Below are 20,223 nucleotides of genomic sequence, written 5' to 3' on the forward strand. Positions count from 1 at the left end.
GACTTTGATCTGTTTGTTCTAATTGATAATACAGTCGAGACACGTTCAAAGCGATTGAGAGAAACCTTTTATTTTTTCAAGCGCTATGAGTTCACTTACAAATACAAAAAGCTTATTGGCGAAAAAAGCTCACATCACTGCCTAACCACAGAATAACCCTTTGCACTAAAAATTCATCACATTGACAGGTCGAACACATTTGCATTGCTCATAATTATCCTAAACAATAATAATAATAATAATAATAATAGTTGCACAAAATATCCTAAAGCTACACATTTGCTTTTGGACTTTATGGATGTGGCCACAAGATAACCATCAAAAATAGCAGTAAAACTTACACTAAAGCGCGTTGAATGGCCCCGGGATACAATCGGTTTACGTTCAATGAAGAGCAGCATATGGTTTGGAAACTTGTTTTTTTTTTCGTTTGTTTTTTAACTGTACAATGAATTTACTCCTGTTAGACCGTCAAAGAAGTCACAATAAAGAGCTCAAGTTTAAACACCTTCAAGAGAGGAAGAGAGAGAGAGAGACAGACATAGAGAGAGAGAGAGAGAGAGAGAGAGAGAGAGAGAGAGAGAGAGAGAGAGAGAGAGAGCAAAAAGCATGAACAATTAATACCCCCAATAATATTTACATCTTGTTTTCCAAATAAGACATCTAAGCTATCATAGTACAACAACAGGGAACTAAAAATGGCATTTTTAAGACCACAGAATACTTATTTTTCTATCACAATAGCATGCTGGAAGGTGCTGCGCTTTCAAATAGCTTTACAGTACTCATGGATACTTTTTTTGATTATTTTTATCTTTAATTATTATTATTATTTTTACTCTCCCTCCCCCCCCCAAAAAAAGTTATTCAGTTGTGGAAGGCGCTGCCTCCTGTCACGAGACTCATGCTTTTCAGCTTATTGTCCTTCTTCCACTTCATCCTGCGGTTCTGAAACCAGATTTTGATCTGTCTTTCGGAGAGACACAGGGCGTGGGCTATCTCTATCCTCCGCCGCCTGGTTAGGTACCTATTGAAGTGAAACTCTTTCTCCAGCTCTAGCGTCTGGTACCGGGTGTACGCGGTTCGGGCCCTTTTCCCATCAGGTCCAGTCATATCTACATTTTTTTTACAGAAAATCCAGAAATAATTAGCAACTGCACTGAACAACAACAACAATAACAACAAGAGGAGGTTTGCACTGCTACACTTTTTTAAATGTTTGGCCGCAGCGTGAGGATGCACAGATGTGGGGGGTCACAACACGAGAGGATGCAGGGAGGAAAGCATGCGACACACAACAAACACTCACACGGTTCTTTCTCAGCTCAAGCTCCCGCCGACAAAAAGCAGCCAGCACACATTAAAAAAATCCAAACTCCACGAGCCATCCAGCGGCATGTTAACCCGAACCCACGTCTACAAATACTGCCCCCTCTTTTTCCCACCATCCACACCGAGCTGCTCACTCATGCAACACTTTGACAGATTTATGACACACCGTCCAGCGTGACATCCGTCCAAACTAAATATTATTAGAGGTGTGAATATACCATGGTTTATGTGCAGTTTCCGCATCCAGGGGAATATTTGTGGCGACTGGCAATCATTTGATGTGGGAGTGGAGGAGGTGGCATTGGGATCCTGGTGGTGCTGCTGCTGCTGCTGCTGCTGCGCCCGGGGTGCCGAGCTGGAGCCGCCGCTGCCGTGTGCGCCCTCCTCGGTCTCGGAGGCGACGGTGGCGTCCTCTATCTCCGTGAAATGCGCGCTGTTGCCGCCGCTGCTGTTGTTGTTGATTTTGTTGAGATTGTTGCCGCTCGAGGTCGAGCTCCGGTCAGAGGGAGGAGAGGGGCTTTTTAGTTCCAGCGGCTCGTGGCTGGCCGTGGCGCACGACGGCGGCACCGGATCTGGAGACGCGAGCGAGCAGTTGGGTGTCTGTCTGTACCGGGCGTCCGGCGCGAATCCCCGGGCATCCTCTCTCACGGCCCCGAAGTGGCCGCCGTTGTTGGCGCGGTTCACGGTTAGGTCCATGCCATTGTAGTTGTAGCCGAAAGACCCGGAGTGCATGGTGCCAGGGTCTCTGAAGGAGCCGCTCACAGCGCCGTTAGTCCCATAATTTAGTAACTGATAGTCGGAGCCATTTGGATAGCGCCCTGAGAACGAGTTTACAAAGTAAGAGCTCATTTGCTTGGATTTTTAAAGCCTCGATTTGTAGATCTTTGTCGCTATAATCCTGTGTGCTTGCACGATTTATGGACGCAATCATGAATTATAAGCAATGAAGCCCCTACTGTACTTTGCCAGGTATGCGGCCAAATATGGGAGAGCGTTCGGGAATCACGTGCCTTTGTTGACCAGTCGTAAATCCTCACTGATGACTTCAAGAGGTAATTCATGCTCCATGGTTACAAATGATGACGAAATAATGGTCGTTAGGCTCCAGTCAATGGTGCCTCCCCGCTGCGCCCCCGAGAGCCCGCGTGGGCAGAGAGCGCCATCTTCCGTACAGAGGTGGTAGCGCTCTGCCGGGGACGCGCTGTCAGGCCCCCAGAAGCCATCCATCATTTTATGTAACTGCGCTGATAATACAGGCCACAAAAGGCTCAGGTAACACATAACAGAGACGTATCAGCCGCGCTGTTGGCAGCTTGACGCGTGGAGTGTCAAACTGGAAATTATTTTAATCGTTACGCTGAGTTTTATGTGAATGTTTAAGCTTATTTTATAGGTTTATTGTTGCTTCAGAAGCAGTTCAGTAGCTTATAATAATAATAGTAATAGTACTTATAATAATAATAATAATAAGCATCTTTTTTTCCTCGAGCACAAATGACGCCACAAGATCTTCCAATATACATCAAAAAGCCTTTATTTCTATGTACAATTTCCTAAACAAAATATTGCACACAATATCCAGATGTGCATTGAACACGAGGTGAACGACAATAAATAACATGTAACATTGCTAGTCTGTACAGATGTGAGTGTCGATGGCACAGCTGTAAAAACAACGAGCCTAAGACTATTATAGAACAACTAACACCACGAGATGTACAGGGAAGAGGACAACATAATCACAAAGTAGGCCTATACGATAATGAGGTAACGACATTGTCAAAAAAAAAAACTAAACACTAACAATTATTTACATTTTGGCGGATTTTGCATAGTCCCCTAAATAAAGACACGAGCACAAGGACAAACAAGAGGAGGACCTGATTTTAACCTAATGCAGACATTATCACCGTGCAGATACTGAAATAAAGTCTATCACTCTACACGTCTCTAACATGGGATTTGCAGCACTTTATCTACAAAGAAATAATACATCATTTTTATTCTGGGAGTGTGCACACAAACACACACACACATGCCTTTCCTTCAGTGTCCTTTTAGCTCTTTTTCTCCGCCTGTTCCTCCTCCTCCTCCGGTGTCTTTGAGGGATTGAGGAGCTTGTTCTCCTTTTTCCACTTCATCCTGCGGTTCTGGAACCAGATCTTGATCTGTCTCTCCGTGAGACAGAGGGCGTGCGAGATCTCTATCCGGCGCCTCCTGGTCAGGTAGCGGTTGAAGTGGAACTCCTTCTCCAGCTCCAGGGTCTGGTAGCGGGTGTAGGTCTGTCGGCCCCTGCGGCCACTGTTACCAAATGGACCTGGAAACAAGACAAATACAAATAAATTAAATTCATGAATTAACAATTAAATGTTTTGTCTTGAGTGAATGTCGAAAGTGTAGGAGGAAAAATCTACCTGAGAGTGCACTCGAAATCTGTAGTGGTGTGTCTGAAAGAATACAATAAAGTGGGGATTCAGATGTTTGGTGTATTTCAACTCCAAATCACATCTTAAAACATTCAAATATAATAGTTCAATGTGTATAAAGTAGTAGATTATGATATAGTAATCAACTGTACTTTATTGTATGTAAATGTTGTCCTATAATATTCCTGTAACAGCTTATTTCTATAGGTACGCAAATGGCACTCAATATCAATATTCGTTTAAAAAAAAAAATATATATATATATATATTCTAAAATATCCCAATATTTTCATATAATATATATTTAGTATGCACATGACACACATTACACTGAGTTTTTATTGACTTTTACATGTATTTTATTATTAAAAAAATTCCTAAATTATGTCATTAATATATAGGCAATAGGATGTATGTGTACGCTTGGTGCGTAAAAGTGCCCTCATGGTGCGTTTCCTCTCTTATGACAGCAGGATATTGTTCTATAACATTACAGTAAGGATGTACAGTCAGAGTCCCACTGCACAGTAATGAACAAAGCTCACATGACGTCTAGTTTCTTGAGATATACTATCATTTTATGAAATGGATGTGTTTCTGCGATATTTAGTGTCCCTCTAAAACTGATAAAAAGAACCATTCCGAAGATGCCATGTGATACTAAGAGCTTTAAGTTGGAGCTCGGGTTGGTGTAGGCCAAGTCTCTGTGTGCGTGCGTGCGCCTGTGTGCGCGTGCGGTCGTGTGTATGTATGTGGTGATGATGATGTCGCAGCCAAAGCCCCGAAGGCGCACGGAGATCCGTGCGTAATCACAATAATCTCAAACTTTCGGCGGTGTAATCGCGTTAATTATTCGAATGTTTCGGTCTCTAACCGTTAAGATGATTCGATGTTAAGTGTGTGAGTGTCGCGCTCTCTCCGCAGCTGACAGGCAACTCCGCCGCGCGGCTCAGGATGCCTCACTTCATCACGCGGACATGATCTCTTTTACCTCCAGGCAGCGTGACAACACAACAGAGTGAAAACGTTTGTTACTCACCGGCGGAGCAGGCGTTCATCCGCTGCATCCACGGGTAGATGAGAGTGGAGGACTTGTCGTCAATGCTGCTGCCCATGCTGACAGGCTGCTCCGGGCACTCCGATTTGCGGTGCTCCTGGGTGACAAACAGCGGCTGGTCGTCGCGGCTCGAGAAGGCGCACGAGCCCTCCACGTCCTTGTAGAAAGTCCCGACCGGGTTGTAGTCGCAGGGCGCTCCGCCGCCGGCCCTGCCGTAGATGGCTGCGGCCGCCGCGCTCGTCTGCTGGTAGTAGGACGCCGGGTAAACCTTGTCCTGCATGTTGGCCGCTCCATATGTGGCCGCGTTGGAGTAGTGTCTTAACGGATCGGTGTATCCGGAGGAATATAACGGTATCTGACCCAGGAGAGAGTCCTGTCCTCCCGGTAGAGACACGGGAAAAGTTGAGTTTACAAAATAGGAACTCATTGGGTGGACAACGGGGTGTATATACTCCGGAGGAATATGATTTGTTGTCTTTTATAGTCCAAGTGGTTTTGCCATTACTTTATCCGAGATTTGGTTTTTGCTGAAAGGGGGGGTTGCGAGGTGCCACTGAACACAGAGGGGAAGTGTACCATCTGATCAACCTCTGGCCAATCACCGCCGTCTGTGCTTGCACTATTGCACCCATGGGGGGCTCTTGTTGCGCGCGGGGGTCCCCGGTGAATCGAAATGAAGCGCTCGAGCCTGTCGGTCTTTACGCACGCTCACGCGGTTGCGCGCACACACAGAGACGCTGTGACTCGCAGGAATACAAATCCACTGAAAACAAACAACAACAACAACAACATGCTACATACAGAGCAACTGTTCGCGTCATAACTTTTCGTTTTATGCAAATACGGTCCAATAAAGCAGACGGACTTCTCCCCCTCCGTCATAAACAGGCACGCGTGCACAATCCTCCCCCGCTCCCTCTCTCTCTCTTTCACGCGCGCGCGCGCACACACATGCACGCACATGCACATGCACACACGCACACACACGCACAAACACGCACACACACACACCTTGCAAAAAGAAAAAAGCATTGCAATGAAATGCCAAACACTTTGCGCATTATTTCCATTACGCACAAATTACTGGCTCCCTATCTCTCCTCCTCGTCCTCTAACCTTCACTTCCGGTTAAATAATTGAATAACTAATAAACACATTATAAAACACTGTATTCTCAAGGCAGCTGCCAGACATCCTAATAATGAATATCAATTCATCCAAATCGATCCTCAATAATACATTCAATAATACTCTTTGAAAAGGTTCAACGCCAACTGTGACTGAGATCCACGAAGACGTGCAGAGGGCACGAGGGAGGACACGCGCCTCCACACCGATCATCACCTTCATCATCGTCGTCATCTTCACCCATCATGATCAAGTGGACACTAGTTCGTCATTTAAAAACAAAAACAAACTTTGTGAGTATATAAATGTGTGAGATAAGTCTGGATTCAGTCACTTATTTAGAAATACTGAAGTAGATTAATTGAGGTTAATATCAGCTATTAGTATTATTATGATGTTAATTAACGGTGCTATTAGTTGATACTATTAATAGAATGTCCATTATGTATCAATTAAGTAGTATTAGTTGCTTAGTATTATTAATAACCTTCAAATGTAATGTCAGGTTCTGCAGTTTAAGCACATTTTTTACATTTAATATCGTAAATAAAACGATAATAATACGATTTTAGTGCATTCTCTTTCAACAAAAGATGTGAATTTCTTAAATTAGGTGTTATTATTTATTTTTATGATTTTCTTAATTGCATAAAGACAGTTTTTACCTTTATAATTACATTTCGCTTTTGGGAAACTTCCCATATTAAATAGAGAATAAACAAAAAAATAACGAAATAAGGCAAGTTATTGTTAATGTGAAACTTAAATGTATACAGTATTTGGAAGGAATTAGGCAGACAAATTTACATTTGTATGATATTAACTGAAATTAATAATCCTCTTTTTACGTCATTGACTGTATTTAAGATATCATATTTTTAGATTGATGATATCCGTTTAGAAGTAATTTTGATTTAAATGTTTCAAGTTAAAAAGTCTTAAAGTTTGGCTTCAATCAGTCAACGCCTCTCCAACAGGCCGCAGCCCTGCAGCCGGTCAGCTGCTGGACATTTTGGAAAGTGCAAACAAACAGACGCTCAGAATATAAAACTGCTCTGATAGAAAGACACAAACACAACCCCACGTCTTCAGAAGATCACATGATCTTATATAAGGTCTTATAAAACCCGCAGTGTCAAACAGGACGCACACAGAAGCACTGCAGAGGCGCCGGAAACACAACAAAACGTTCAACTCGCTCATTATTGACTTAATAGTTTTTGCAAAATCACAAAAAAACACACTCGGAGCAAATATTGCTCCAAAATTAAACAAGATTTGATTTAAAAAAAGAGGCGAAACAGCTCGAGGAGGCGGCGCTACATCAACCTAAAGCACCTCAGACACGTTTTTAAGAATAAAGCAATAAAATAAAACAATACAAAATAACATAGAATATAATTAAATCTCTCATAAGAGTAAAAGGTGCATGGATGTAGCAGATTTTTAAGAAAAGCACGCCTCAGCGGTAACATGGGGCCTGTATGACCATCATCATCATCACCGCCATCATCATCACAGTGAAGCCGAATCCACTCCTGATCATCGTGAGTCTCACAAAGGCCTCAAACACGTTTGGATCATTTTCACACATTTTAGCGCACATTTCTGCAGGTCTGTCTGGCGCTGCAGCACCTCACGGGTTAAACACACAGAGCGGCCACTGGTCCAGAATATCACACAAGCAAAGAAGACGAGGATGCTTCGTATGTTTACTATTTCTTTAAGAGTGATCTTCCACTTTCCATGAATATAAACACGGACCGGCCTACAATACAGTTCGGCCACAGCAGTGCTGCAGTTAATCGCGGGCATATCAGAAACATGGTGCCCTTACCTTTGTTGATAATCCATCATTTCATGTGGGTGCCACTCTGCAGAAAACTCCTCGCGCCTCCTTTACTTCCCCCCCCCCCCCCACAACAAAAAAAATTCCCACTTTCTTCAAGTGATTTCATGAAAGTAATCCCCATCCAGGAGTGTGATGATCCTTCATTTTCACGAACAAATACACAAGTAGAGCCACGTATAACATGGCGCGCGGACGCATCGCGCCGACGCTCCATCTCCCATTTTTTGGTTAAAAGAAATGACGCACGTTAAAGCCTCAAAAACAACAGTGCGTGTTGCATAAGCAAAGCGCCAAGAAAAAAAAGGGTTGTGTTACTAGTGTTAAGTGAACGAGCTGAAAAAACAGCAGCTGCAATATAACCTCATGGGAAATAAGTTCCCATTCCTGCTGTCCACATGACCGCCAGCAGCCAATCCCGGAGCCCGGAGAGTCGTAAACTTCCATGGCAAAGTTGTAAATTTTCATAAACAGCAGCCGTTTTTTTTGTTCTTTAGACGTTGCTTTTCTCATCGCCATCTTTGTTTTTTTGTGTCCAGGGCCTGAGATGTTCTGGGGCTTTGACGAAGGAACAAAAAGAGTAAAAGATGTAGAAATATGAGAGGAGGATATTTCGTGAGATCTGTTCTGGATGTGCACTTGGTTCTGTTCCAGCTTCTAAAAAACAAAAGGTTTGTGCAGCTTCTTATTGTTCTCTAAACACAACTGTCGTGTTATGCAGCTATTGAATAGCTTTAATATGAGATTATTGGATGATCTGGGCTTCAGTCCTCTTTAATCTTAAACGTTATCTCACCTCCTTCTTTATGTTTCGCACCGAGAGAATCGCGTAATCTCAAAGACTCAAAGATGTTCAGTTTATATAAAATAGTTTCAGACTAAACACAGTTCTGTGCATTAAAGACCTTTGTGATCTCTCAAAATGGAGGCTTTCCCTTCAGTCTCTGATTCATTTGGCTTTGACTACACAGGCCGGAGATGGAGATGTTCGGCTGATCGCAGTCAGGATTTTAATTTCCTCGCCAATTTTTCTATTAAGATTATCAGGACGAAATGAAACCCCGTCTTAAAGTAGTGCAGCCATTCGTTAAAACACGTATTCCTTCTTATTACTATTGTTTCTAAATGTCTTATTTCCGTTTTCTTTTGTTTAAAAATGGTCTTTTTCAGTTGACATCTGGAGATTTCCACCAACAGAGAGGATTTCCGACTTTTATAGACGCAATAAAACCATAAATACCTGAAATGCATCACATACATCCTCCGCTTTCATTCGTTTGTTTGGCCTCCAAGAGACACGAACTCAAACTAAGTGACTGTCGTTTCCTTAAAATGTTATATTTCTGGATAAAAAGGTACGTTTACTAAAATAGGAATCAAAGTTTGAACTGTATTTCCAAAATAAAAGGTCCAATTTCGGTCCATCTTTGAATCTATTTGTTAGTTAATAAACATTAACAATGTTAGAATAATAACGACTGCATTTAAATAGGCCTTCTGAGTTTCTGTGTACCATCTGACGTGTTTTCGTAATATTTCAGTTAAAATTAACTGAAAAAATTAAAACCCAAGGCCTTCATTACTGAAATATTTGAATAAAATCTCTTTCGATTCAAATCAGTCGATGATTTTACGTTTTACATGTTTTAGACACACGATTAGACATAAAGAGCTTTTTCTCTTGCACGATATCAAATCATATTTCTCTGATATTAAAATCATCTTTACCGAACGTGTAGCTTCACATTTCTTACAGGAGAGACCAGCTCGAGTTGTTTTGGAGAATTTCGTCATTTTTTGTCTTTTTCTTTCAAAACAAAAGAAACCGGAAGCAGAGATGCTGTAAAACTTTATGGCCTCTTTAACTCTCCCCGAGCTTCAAAACGAAACCACACAAACAAGCGAACTCATTTTCGAACATGAAATGTTGCAGGAAAAGTGAATTATATAAGAACAAAATAATATAATTTAAAAAAATGTTTTTTATAAATGCAACCATAAAAAAAAAAATATATATATATATATATATGTATTCTAAATATGCAAGCATTAAAAATAATCACACAAAAAAGCCCTGGAATGTTTTTTGTTGGAAAATTGAATAAAAAACGAAGATGATGAAACATCTTAAAATAAGATATTTTATTTATCATCAGTGCAAAAACAAAAACAAAAAGGTTTTCAATACTTGACTTCACAATCCCTTGAGAAAAGAGGCAGAAGACCTTTATGTTTTAATATTCCCCAGCTTATATAGGGTTTTAATCTTAACTAATAATACTTTAATATCCATTGGGTTTCATTGAGCCAATGTCAGCTGGTATTAACTCCCAGTAATCAGTGAGTTTATTAGGTTTGCTTCAGTGGGTTTGGATCACACATCCCATAAGGTGTTAAATCAGACTTGTCTGCTCTTTGGCACTGTAGGTGAGGTTTATTTGAGAGGATTCATCCCCCCGAGCAAAATATTACACAAATGTGAGCACAAACACACAGCAGGTTAGAAAAAGTTTAAAAAGCCATAACGGTGTTTTCCTGTAGTGCTGGAGGGTTATAAAAGTGGCAAGCAGAGTAAACTGCAGGAGTCCAGATATAAAATCTATCCAAAGTGAGATTCATCAAATAGGCACAGTGTGTTTCTTTTATGTTCCCAGCTTAAAGCCTCTATACCTCCAGTTCTCCTGTGGGTCTAATCCGGCTCCTCATGGCCTTTACCGGGCTGCTGCTGGGGGGGGGCTCTGCGGGACGAGTTGCGGACCATGTGAGACAAGCCAGGCCTCCGGACCACAGGGGCCGGAGTGGAGATGACGAGCAGGCCCTGCAGGGCCAAGGGGTCGTGGGGCATGTAGGCGCAGCGCAGGCGTCCTCGGGGGACGTGGTTTAGGACCGGGATGCTGGGACGGGACCAGGAGCTGCTCCTGGTGTCCTGCTGGACGGCCAGAGATGCACCGGCTGAGGAGGAAACAAGAGACAGTGAAGCTGGAATCTAACTGGAATCACACGGACAACAAGCAGGCTGGGAAGTTTGGGATGTTTTACTGTTGTTTGTAAATGAGAACTTTATGTATCATGAGGAGAAGTCTTGTGCATCAAAGAGTGCAAATACAAGATATCAATAAAAACATCAATAGTCACATATCGAAATTATACAAAATGCCAAAAATATAAACAAAGTTGCTTTTAATTGTTTGATAATGTGGCTCTCTGGAAGATTGTTTATTTAATTTAAAATATCAAACAAAATTCAGTTCAATAATAATAATAAACATTTTATATCTAAATTAAGAATCCAAACTATTTATTAAAGTTGAATTATGTTGATATTTGCGTCATGGACATGAGAAGAAGACAAATTGTTTTAAGTTTTAAGTTCTATATATTCACAGCTTTTTTTACCTGTATGAATTTTACAATAATAAAGAACATTATTATCCCAAGCCAGTTTTGTTTTGTTGATTGTTTTTAGAACACACAGCTTTTAAGAAGCTTTTAGTCAAATATAAACATACAAGAAGAAGGTTAAACAGCTAATTGTTGATTGTGAAGTTGAGAAAAAAAAGCCCAAAGCAGCCTGTAATAACTCCAGAGATGTAGAGACATAGTTCCCCTGCTTTGAGGTGAAATCGCAGCATGCAGAGAGCAGAGACGTGTTTACCTGGCCAGTGAGTCCGCTGGGCGCTGATGGTCCTGCTGTGGCTCTCGGGCTCAGGCGGGTTCAGGGTCCTCTGGTCCATCGTGGGCCTCAGCAGACGTTGCGTCATGTGGGAGCTGATGTGCTGCAACACAGCCGAGATATTTAAATTCTGCTTCATGGTGACGTCTCATTAGTGCTGAAAGTTATCAGTGATGTTCACCACCAGACACAAACAATGAGGCAAAATCTCCAACTATTCATATGTTTTCATTCGTAATATTATGATTTGATTGTTATTTATCCGTTCATAGAGCTGCCACAGTGACTGTGCATTTTAAAATTAGCATTAACATTTAAAATTAACTATGCATGTGGATTTACATTATTTCTACACATTTAAAACCTGGTTTCCTTTGAAAACACTTCTATTAATCCTCCAAAACTTAAATATTAGCTTTTACAAAAAGAGCTGCAACGATTAGTCGATTAATCGATCGACAGACAATTAATCGAATAATCGCTTCAGTCATTTTTCAAGCACGAATGCCAAAATATTCTCTGATTTCAGCACCTCAAATGTGAGAATTTGCTGGTTTTATTAGTCTTATGTGACAGTAAATTGAATGATTTTTGCCTTTTTGGACTGTTGGTCAGAAAAAACAAGATGTATAATAACATTTTTTAGGTCAAAAGATTAATCAAGAAAAATAATCATTAGATTGATTGGTAATGAAAGTAATCGTTAGTAGCAGCCCTTGTTACAAATGTGAAACTGTAAAACGACTACTTTATATTTCTCTTCTGGATGTTTTTTGAAATAAATATGAATCTGTATTGATTATAAAAGGGCCAGTAAACCTTTCATTCTTGATTTATTTTAATAAACCAGATTTGGAAACAGAGTATGGGACGATATTGATCTGTGTGGTCCGGTGTCTCTACCTGCAGTGAGTGAGAGCAGGGCTGCTGCTTTCTTCTTTGGGAGAACTGAGTCAAAGAGTCCAACTGAAATGAAAAGAAAAACAGATGACTGGAGGCGGAAGAAATCAAAATCATCATTTAAATGACAACAAACAAGTGAAATATGAGTCCACTCTTCCAAGACTGTGTGAGCTGTAGTTGTGTTCACGTTGGCTGTGTATTTGAAGGAGAACACAGTACCTGTAGTCGGGTCTGTCGTCTCTGATGAGCCGGTCTACTCTGCTGCTGGGTGCAGGCCTCTTGCAAGACCCCCCCTCCGTCTGTCCGGCCCTGCAGCAGCTGGTGGATCTGGTCCACCACCCCGAGGTCCTGCAGTAGTTTCTCCCTCTGGAGGAGCGCGTCGACCCGCTCCTGCTCCTCTACGTCTGCCTTCTCCTCCTCCTCCTCCTCCTCCTCCTCTTCTTCCTTCTCCTCCTCCTCTTCCTGCTTCTCCTCCTCCTCCTCCTGCTGCTGCTGCTGCTTCTCCTCTCGGACGTCTGCAGCTTCAGGATCCAGCGACACACTGGACGGAGGGAGCTGCAGAGACACATTTCATTCAATTTGTTTTTTTATTGCCTCGCTGTATGTGTGTAGCCACCAGTATGCATTTACAATATATTAACAATTACTGTCACTGAATAACCTCGATAACACTGTTTGTTTTTGCCCGTCTTGACAATAAAAAAAAGATATTTGAATTTGAAATGAGAGACGTCCAATAGAAATTATCTGCAGGAATATTATTCCAGCTAATTTAAATTCGGTAAGAGTCCATCTACTCGAAGGGGGTCAGCCAGAATATGAAGCATTCATCATGAGACAGAAGCAGTTTGACTCCCTCTGGTGGTGCCATGTGGACACTGCGTCTGTAATGACGGGAGGACAGGCTCACCGGCAGCGGGTCACTGTCACAGTTGGAGTTGGGGGGTTGTGTTTGAGCTCCTCGAGGTTTGACTCTCTCCCCCGCCGTCTCCCCCTGCAGGTCTCTCTTCCGGCCTGCCCTCTTGTTTCTCTCCCTCTGCTCCTGCTTCAGACGCAGCTCCTGCAGTTGATGCCTAAACACATAAAAAACACACACACAGAAACTTTAGCATCTTTCTCTGATATTAATAACAATTATTAAAATGTAAAAATGCAAAATAAGTCCCTTTATCCTTTTCAAGCTAAACCTAAAAAATAATGACTGAAAGAAGAGCAAACACTTTATGTCAAATATGTCAAGTATTTTCCCATCTAGCTGCATATGTCTTCATATGTCTTGTCATTAGTTCATGCAATCAATATTTATACTGCAGTGATGTTTTACGGACAGGTTTAAATCGTTCAGTTTGTTTGTGTTGCTCTCCACCGTTGAGTTTACACATTTTAAATCACTGATGGTCCAATTCTGCCTTTACATTACAATTTTAGCCACATTTGAATTTTGGTTTGGAGCAGAGCTCTTAATAGTGGTACTTCTTCTGTTCTCCAGACTTATTTTCAGGACCTTGGCAGGCAGAGTTTGCAATCTTGTGAATGAAATGTGTAATCAGTGGAACTTATCTCTGGTGGGTCGGTGCTACGCATCCAGAGTTTGTGAGTAAATTGCAGAAAGTGCTACAGGGAGACAGTTATTATGCTTTGAGTATCAGATGTCAGCGTTGTGGTTTTGTGATCCAGCCCCTCATTTTTTGTTTGTGCCACCACTGCTCTGTTTTTACTTTTACACTGTTCCTGTGAGGACGACAGGAGCTATGTGCATCACCCAACAGCCTCTGCTCTCTCTCTGCGGGTACCTGGCACACTCCTCTCTGGCCTTGGACGCCGCAGTCTCCTGGAAGAGCGAGCTGCTGTGTTTGAAGTACTTGTCGTATTTCTCCCCGTCCTCTCTAGGATAGATCCTCCTGAAGCCTCCCAGGTGTTTGGCCTCGTACCTCTCCATCTGCTCCACTGTGGCTGCTTGGCACTGACGCAGCTCCTCTGACCTGGACACATGCACACGGTAACAGTCACCTGCTATACAGGAGGGGAACGGGTGTTTGACCGTGGGGGGAAAAGCACACATGATTTGTGAGTGACAGAACTCTACCTGGCCTCTCTGGTGCTGTTTTGCTGCAGCCTGTCCTTCACCCTGCGTCTCTCCTCCTTGGTGATCTTGCGGCGGTCGCAGGCGCCCAAGTTGATGAGAACCAGGGTGTCGTAGAGCAGCGCGTCCTTCACCTCGCGGTCCAGCTGCGAGTCGGTGGTAAAACTTGGGGAGTGATTCACCTGGACACACACACACACATAGTGATCGATTCGGACGTCTATAAGAGCATGGATTTACCTGAGTATCATTTTAATACAAACTCATGCAGTGCAGCAAGATTCTGTTTCCAAAGATTACCAACTATGGAAGGCTGGATTTAAGACACATTCATAAAATAATGTGCAAGAATTCATCTAAATTGTACTTAATACAGAACCTGGTATTGACAGCAACACATCTGCATGTTTATGTTTGTCGTGGTCTTTCACCTCCAGCACCCAGGGTCTGAGCCGGTGATCCAGCAGCACATCGAAGCCCAGGATCTCGAAGCAGGCGCTGCCGGTGGTGTGGTTTGGGAAGCACGTGTGGTAGTTATGCTTGAGGATTGGGTGAGCGGAGATCAGAGTCTTTATGATCATGTCCTCGATGTCATTCCACATCTTGTCTGTGTTGCAGCTGATGGACTCCAGGAGCTTGTTCAGCGTGGACAGCTTTCTGAAGGCAACAGCAACAAACATGCAATGAATATGCAGTGTTTTAAGTGGCATTAGTTCTCTGACACAGGAAGCATTGTCTGTGTGTTTACCGTTTGCTGCCGGTGTCCTCGTCACGGAGAAAGTTGTCGCTGTTCTTGTTGATGGAGTAGTTGGTGAGATGCATGCACACGTCATCCTGACATGAGAAAGACGAGGGAGGAGAGATATCACACACAAGACAGAAATAAAACGTCTGTTATTAGAGCTGCAGTGATTCATTGATTGACCCCAAAATTAATCTGCAACAATTTTATGATAAAATTATTGTTAAAGCAACTTTTTACAAACAAAAATGTCAACATCTTCTAGGTTTCAGCTTCTCTAATGTGAGTATTTTCTGATTTTCTTAGTCTTATATGGTAAAAATGTATCTCTCTGGGTTTTGAACTGTTGCTTGGACATCAAAATACATTTTAAAAAGTCACCATGTGTTATAGAGAAAAATAACTGAATAATGAAAGTAATAAAAAAAAGGTGCAGCTAAGCATTTTTAATTAATCCACCTTTGGTGCTCTAGTGAGTATTTGTGGCAGCAGGACGGAGTTCCTGGTGTTGAAGGAACAACAGTGAGGCTCATCAATGTGTTTTTAACGGAGCTCTATGGCTCAGAGGAAGAAGAGATATCTGGCTCTGATACACACACACAATACTTAGTATAACATGCTTTGATATTTCTCACCACATTGCCGTGTGTCGGTTCGTTGTACTTGGTGGTGCAGAAGCGAGCCAGTCCCTCCTTGAACATGAATATGCTGAATGGGTCACACGACGTCACCAGCACGTAGATACGCAAGTCAAACTTGTATCCGTCGATTATAAAAGGCTGAGGAGGGAATGAAGAATGTACGTCAACTTCAAACTGTGAGTGTGTGTGTGTCTGTGTGTGTGTGTGTGTGTGTGTGTGTGTGTGTGTGTGTGTGTGTGTGTGTGTGTGTGTGTTCAATAGACCCTCACCCTGGAGACGTAAACCTGGCAGATCATATGCTCATGTTGAATGTCTTTAATGGACTTGGTGATGACGATGCCTTTGCCTTGGCAGCCGGTATCTGGCTTACAGATGTACGTCTTGCTTTTTTTGGCCCTGGTGTAAGCTTGGAAGTCACTGTAACTGCAAAGCACAGTTGGTATCTTAACACACACACACACAGATTAAAATAAAATAAAAGAGCAAAATGACAGGAATAAAGTGCAAACTGACTCTGCAGGAAGGCACCAGGTCCGGGGGAAGATATTGTAGTCTCTGGGGAAAAGCTTGAGCATGCGGTTCATGTTTCTCGCCAGTAAATCTTTGCGGCAGATCTCACTCATCCCTGGGAAGTGGTTTATTTTCTGCAAAGACACAAATGTGTTTACAGGGGAAGTAGGCTACTCATTGTGAAGTATTTTTATGCGCAGGATTGTAGGCAGTCTAAGTGAGAAATGACGAAATAAACCGATCCCCCCTCGTTCATTCAGAGAGGAATCGTTGGTCATGACCTGCTCGGTACTTCCTGCCCTGAATTACTCAATTAGATTACAAATTGATTGCTTGAGCTGAAAAGCTGTTATGAGCAATGAGAAAATGACGCCATCTCATAATCTCTATGGAAATCTATACGTTTCATTATTTCATGGGGAGGGCATATTGAGCAGAGGGGAATTTAAATTACATGTAAGGCTTTTACAATTTCACAGAGCAGACTGACTTCTCCCCACAGCGTTCATTTAATTCACACAATTGAATTCAGTTTAATTAGTCTTCTGTGACAGCGGCAGTAATGTGTGTGCTGCTGTGAGTACCTGGAAACGCTTCATGTCCTTAACGCGGTCCAGAGACACGGAGCAGTCGGTCCAGAAAAGAGTCCAGTCGTCACCCTCCATCGCCTCTCTGAGGCCGTACCTGCGAGCAGCGCGGCGCACTGAGACGAACACACAGGATTATTATTATATTGAAGTGAATGTGTTTGTAAAATGTTTCTGCTGCGAACACTGATCTAGGAGCTACTGGTTACAGTACATGGCCAGAAAACTCTGAGCGTTTAATCTGCAGCTCTGACGGCCTCTTCTCTTCTGGTTTCAGTCTATTCACCAGATGTTTAATCCTGCTGCAGCGATTAGTTCCCATTCAGACACAAGAGCATCAGTGATGTCCAACACTGGTGTTGGTGATGAACTGGCTCACAGTCCAGTTCATCTTAAAAGGTGTTGGATGGTTGAGGTCAGGACTCTGAGCAGAAGAGACAAGTTCTTCTAAACCAAACTGGGGAAACCATTTCTTAATGGAGCTGGTTTTTGTGCACGGGCATGTTGACATGTTGCAACAAGGAAAGAGACAAACACAAACTGCTGCCACAAAGTTCACTAATTGTCTAGAATATCAAAAGATATCTGTAGCTTTAGAATTTCCCTGAAATCAAATTAAGGGGGCTCAAACCGTGAAATGAAGCTCAGCATTAGTTCAATCAGTTCAATCTCTCTCACTCCTCCTGCTTCCTCTTAGTCAGCTGATTGTGGGCGTTCACTCTTTTGGTTAAACCAACCAGATCTTGCCGCGATCTCCATCAGCCAATCTCTGTTGATGTCAGCTGTCATTTTAAGCAAAATCTTGGCCCAGTCATATCTAGCACCCAGGTTGAGCTCATCATCCTCATTCTCTTCATCTCATCACCACCACCAGCGTTTAGACTCCATAGGACGGTTTTCTATTCTACTCACGGCTTCATCACCTCCTTTAAATATATGATGTTACGATGAGACTATTCACATTTCTGATCCTGCTGTGCATATCAACAAATCAAGTCTCTCCTGATTGAAATCCATCTCCTGTGGAGTCGAGGGGCGTCCACATACTTTTGGCCATGTAGTGCGGTCTCTGTTTTAACTCCAATAATTCATTTTACATGACTAAAGGTTCGGTAAACTATAAATAGTGGTGCAGAGTAATGTAGATATCTGCATGTAATTAAAAACAGATTATTAGAGAACATACCACTTTCATATTTGCAGTTGGTGAGGTTGGTCCACAGTCATCTGGAAGAGAAGAGACAGAAAGAGGGACAGACATCTGCTTTGCTGCCAGGTCCTACAAACGCCTCATCTTCATCATCTTCCCTCCATCAAATGATGAGGACAAGTGAGAAAACTAAAACCTAAAAGCCTCCAGAACGAGTTGTAAAATCGTAGCAGTCAGGGTGCTCGGAGGTAAAGTACCTGCAGCCGGAAATAACTAGAAGAACAAATGGAGGTGATCTAGCAGTTAAGTACCTCTTCTTGCTCTTCCTCCTCTTCTTGTTGTTGATGGGCGGCGGGGTGCGAGTGCAGGCTTCAGTCGGGCTTTCTCCTCCCTCTCCCTCTCCCTGCTGCTCATAGCTATGTGCATCTTCATTTCTGTCTGGACTGTCCACAGGTAGACCCATCCTGGAGGAGCACAAACAAAAACAAATGCAAAAAGCTTATGTGTTAGTGTAGAAGAAGAAAGAAAATGATGCCATTCCATTTTTGACTCTCATTTCCTCTTTTACGTGGTGTGTTTCTTGATGGGGATGTGCTGCAACAGCCTCACAATGAAATCCAAGTCAAACAGAACAAAGAACAAGCTGTAAGTGCGCACATGGACTCATGTTTCCGTTTCCATTTCTCTCATCAGGTGAGTGCTCTGGCTGTCGCCACATTGTCACACGCCGACATTCAAGAGTTATTGTGGCAGGACGGATACAAATAGAGAGGGGGAATGAACTCTAACGCCAACCAGAACTTTAATTTAAATGCTTTTTATGATATTAATACAAAAGGAACACTAAGAGTAGTCAGTGAGTTCAACAATATACTGATACGACTGAAAATATCTCACTCTTTTCACTCTTTATATGATGGTTTTAGATATAAGTGTCCTTGTGATGAGTTTTTGTAAGCAGTCCACTTCTTCCATTTTTCATTAACAGCCACCGTCTTATGTTAAGTGTGTTCCTGAGATCACCTTCTAGGTCACCACTAATTAACAAGGTAACAGTCCTCCTCATGTTGTATATTTTCCGGTGTCAGGTTAGCTAAATACATGTACAATGTCTTTGGACTGAAATTGTCCCCTTTTTTCTGAACTTCCCTGGAAAACATTAATGTCCATCGGTTTTTTTTTTTACCTTCATCAATCAGATGAACAAGACTAAAACAGAGTTTCAAATCCAAACTAGAAACTAATTCTAAGACGGCTTTTAGTGCGTAGTGTTTACTCAAACCACACAAGATGCAAACTAAATACGGTTCATTGTTAATGTGCTGTTAGTGGATACTATTCTCCCACAATGCAATGCAAAAACGAAATGGAGGAGTTCAAGGAGTTTCAACAATTCATCCTGAAGGGAACATGAACGTGTGCAACAAGTTGAAGGCAAAACCATCAAATATTTGTTGAGATATTTTTCTCTAAACCTGAAAATGTGAACCTCACAGTGGCCCGAGAAGAAAAGTCTTTAGGATTCATCCTCTGGGGAACATGAATGTCTAAAACAAATGCAAAGACCACTTATTCCACTTATGAGTTCTGGTTCGGTTGATGTCCGTCTGCACTCTGACCCGAGCTCAGTGACAGCAGCTTCTCAGCTGTTGGCCTCTGCCTCCTATCTGGTGTCTTGTGGAGTTGAAGGTGAGGTGAAGTTAGTTCCTGGTAATGATCGTGATCGCGGTGGCATTAAAGGGACATCCCAGGTACACTGTGGGAGGTCACGGTGCTGGGTAACCGTATTCTGATCCAACGATCTGGATAATCCTGGCCCCGAACTGTGAGCTTTACACTGGGCCGAGACGCCCCACTGACCTCAGCCCGGATACAGTTACAGCCCCGCACGAGGATTTCTCCAAGGCTCTCTCTCCCTCAGCGTGCATCAACAACAGGTACACGAATAACACCTTCGTATTACCTGTCCTCATCCAACAATGACTGGATTCAGTAAGAATAACTTTAACTGGTCAGTGTCACTACATACACACTGACACGCCACACTAGCACTTACTATTGTCTTATTTACTTTAAAAACAAACTGCAGCACTCGACACTAAAACTAGTTCATTTAATCTCCATTTTAGACATAGAGCTCTT

At 42.5% G+C, this 20,223-nt stretch overlaps 3 protein-coding genes and 1 long non-coding RNA gene across 5 annotated transcripts; 1 reads left to right on the top strand and 3 right to left on the bottom strand.

Moving 5' to 3' along the window:
- Positions 1-583: 583 nt before the first annotated feature.
- hoxb5b (homeobox B5b) lies at positions 584-2,471 on the bottom strand. The gene is made up of 2 exons (XM_076092927.1): positions 1,551-2,471; positions 584-1,115 (listed from the first exon to the last, which is right to left on the bottom strand). Exons 1-2 carry the CDS (start codon positions 2,179-2,181, stop codon positions 868-870), a joined length of 879 nt encoding a protein of 292 aa, XP_075949042.1. The 5' UTR covers positions 2,182-2,471; the 3' UTR covers positions 584-867.
- A 133-nt stretch (positions 2,472-2,604) lies between these two features.
- On the bottom strand, positions 2,605-5,905 carry hoxb6b (homeobox B6b). The gene is made up of 3 exons (XM_076094157.1): positions 4,798-5,905; positions 3,747-3,779; positions 2,605-3,649 (listed from the first exon to the last, which is right to left on the bottom strand). Exons 1-3 carry the CDS (start codon positions 5,240-5,242, stop codon positions 3,390-3,392), a joined length of 738 nt encoding a protein of 245 aa, XP_075950272.1. The 5' UTR covers positions 5,243-5,905; the 3' UTR covers positions 2,605-3,389.
- A 2,191-nt stretch (positions 5,906-8,096) lies between these two features.
- Positions 8,097-11,229, top strand: LOC142952130 (uncharacterized). Of its 2 annotated transcripts, none has more exons than XR_012954649.1 (2): positions 8,097-8,463; positions 10,425-11,229. It is a non-coding gene; the product is annotated as an uncharacterized LOC142952130 (long non-coding RNA). The 2 variants fall into 2 exon arrangements; XR_012954650.1 differs by having other exon boundaries at positions 10,447-11,229.
- ttll6 (tubulin tyrosine ligase-like family, member 6) lies at positions 8,702-18,864 on the bottom strand. Its single transcript, XM_076094158.1, is given in 15 exon segments — positions 8,702-10,744; positions 11,448-11,568; positions 12,369-12,431; positions 12,588-12,923; positions 13,279-13,441; positions 14,162-14,350; positions 14,455-14,633; positions 14,883-15,108; positions 15,200-15,285; positions 15,829-15,972; positions 16,104-16,257; positions 16,348-16,478; positions 16,929-17,047; positions 18,118-18,158; positions 18,393-18,864. Coding segments are annotated over 15 exon segments (2,367 nt in total). The 5' UTR covers positions 18,545-18,864; the 3' UTR covers positions 8,702-10,481.
- Positions 18,865-20,223: the final 1,359 nt, after the last annotated feature.

Source organism: Anarhichas minor, unplaced genomic scaffold, assembly GCF_050575085.1.
Source record: "Anarhichas minor isolate MPS153535 unplaced genomic scaffold, ASM5057508v1 ptg000017l, whole genome shotgun sequence".
NCBI classification, from domain to species: domain Eukaryota; kingdom Metazoa; phylum Chordata; class Actinopteri; order Perciformes; family Anarhichadidae; genus Anarhichas; species Anarhichas minor.

Coding starts and splice junctions, on each gene's coding strand:
- hoxb5b (XM_076092927.1), bottom strand. CDS start 2,181: ATGAGCTCTTACTTTGTAAACTCGTTCTCAGGGCGCTATCCAAATGGC. Junction 1,116..1,550: donor GAAACTGCACATAAACCATG/GTATATTCACAC, acceptor AAAAAAATGTAG/ATATGACTGGACCTGATGGG.
- hoxb6b (XM_076094157.1), bottom strand. CDS start 5,242: ATGAGTTCCTATTTTGTAAACTCAACTTTTCCCGTGTCTCTACCGGGA. Junction 3,780..4,797: donor GATGAACGCCTGCTCCGCCG/GTGAGTAACAAA, acceptor GTATTCTTTCAG/ACACACCACTACAGATTTCG. Junction 3,650..3,746: donor GATTTCGAGTGCACTCTCAG/GTAGATTTTTCC, acceptor TCTTGTTTCCAG/GTCCATTTGGTAACAGTGGC.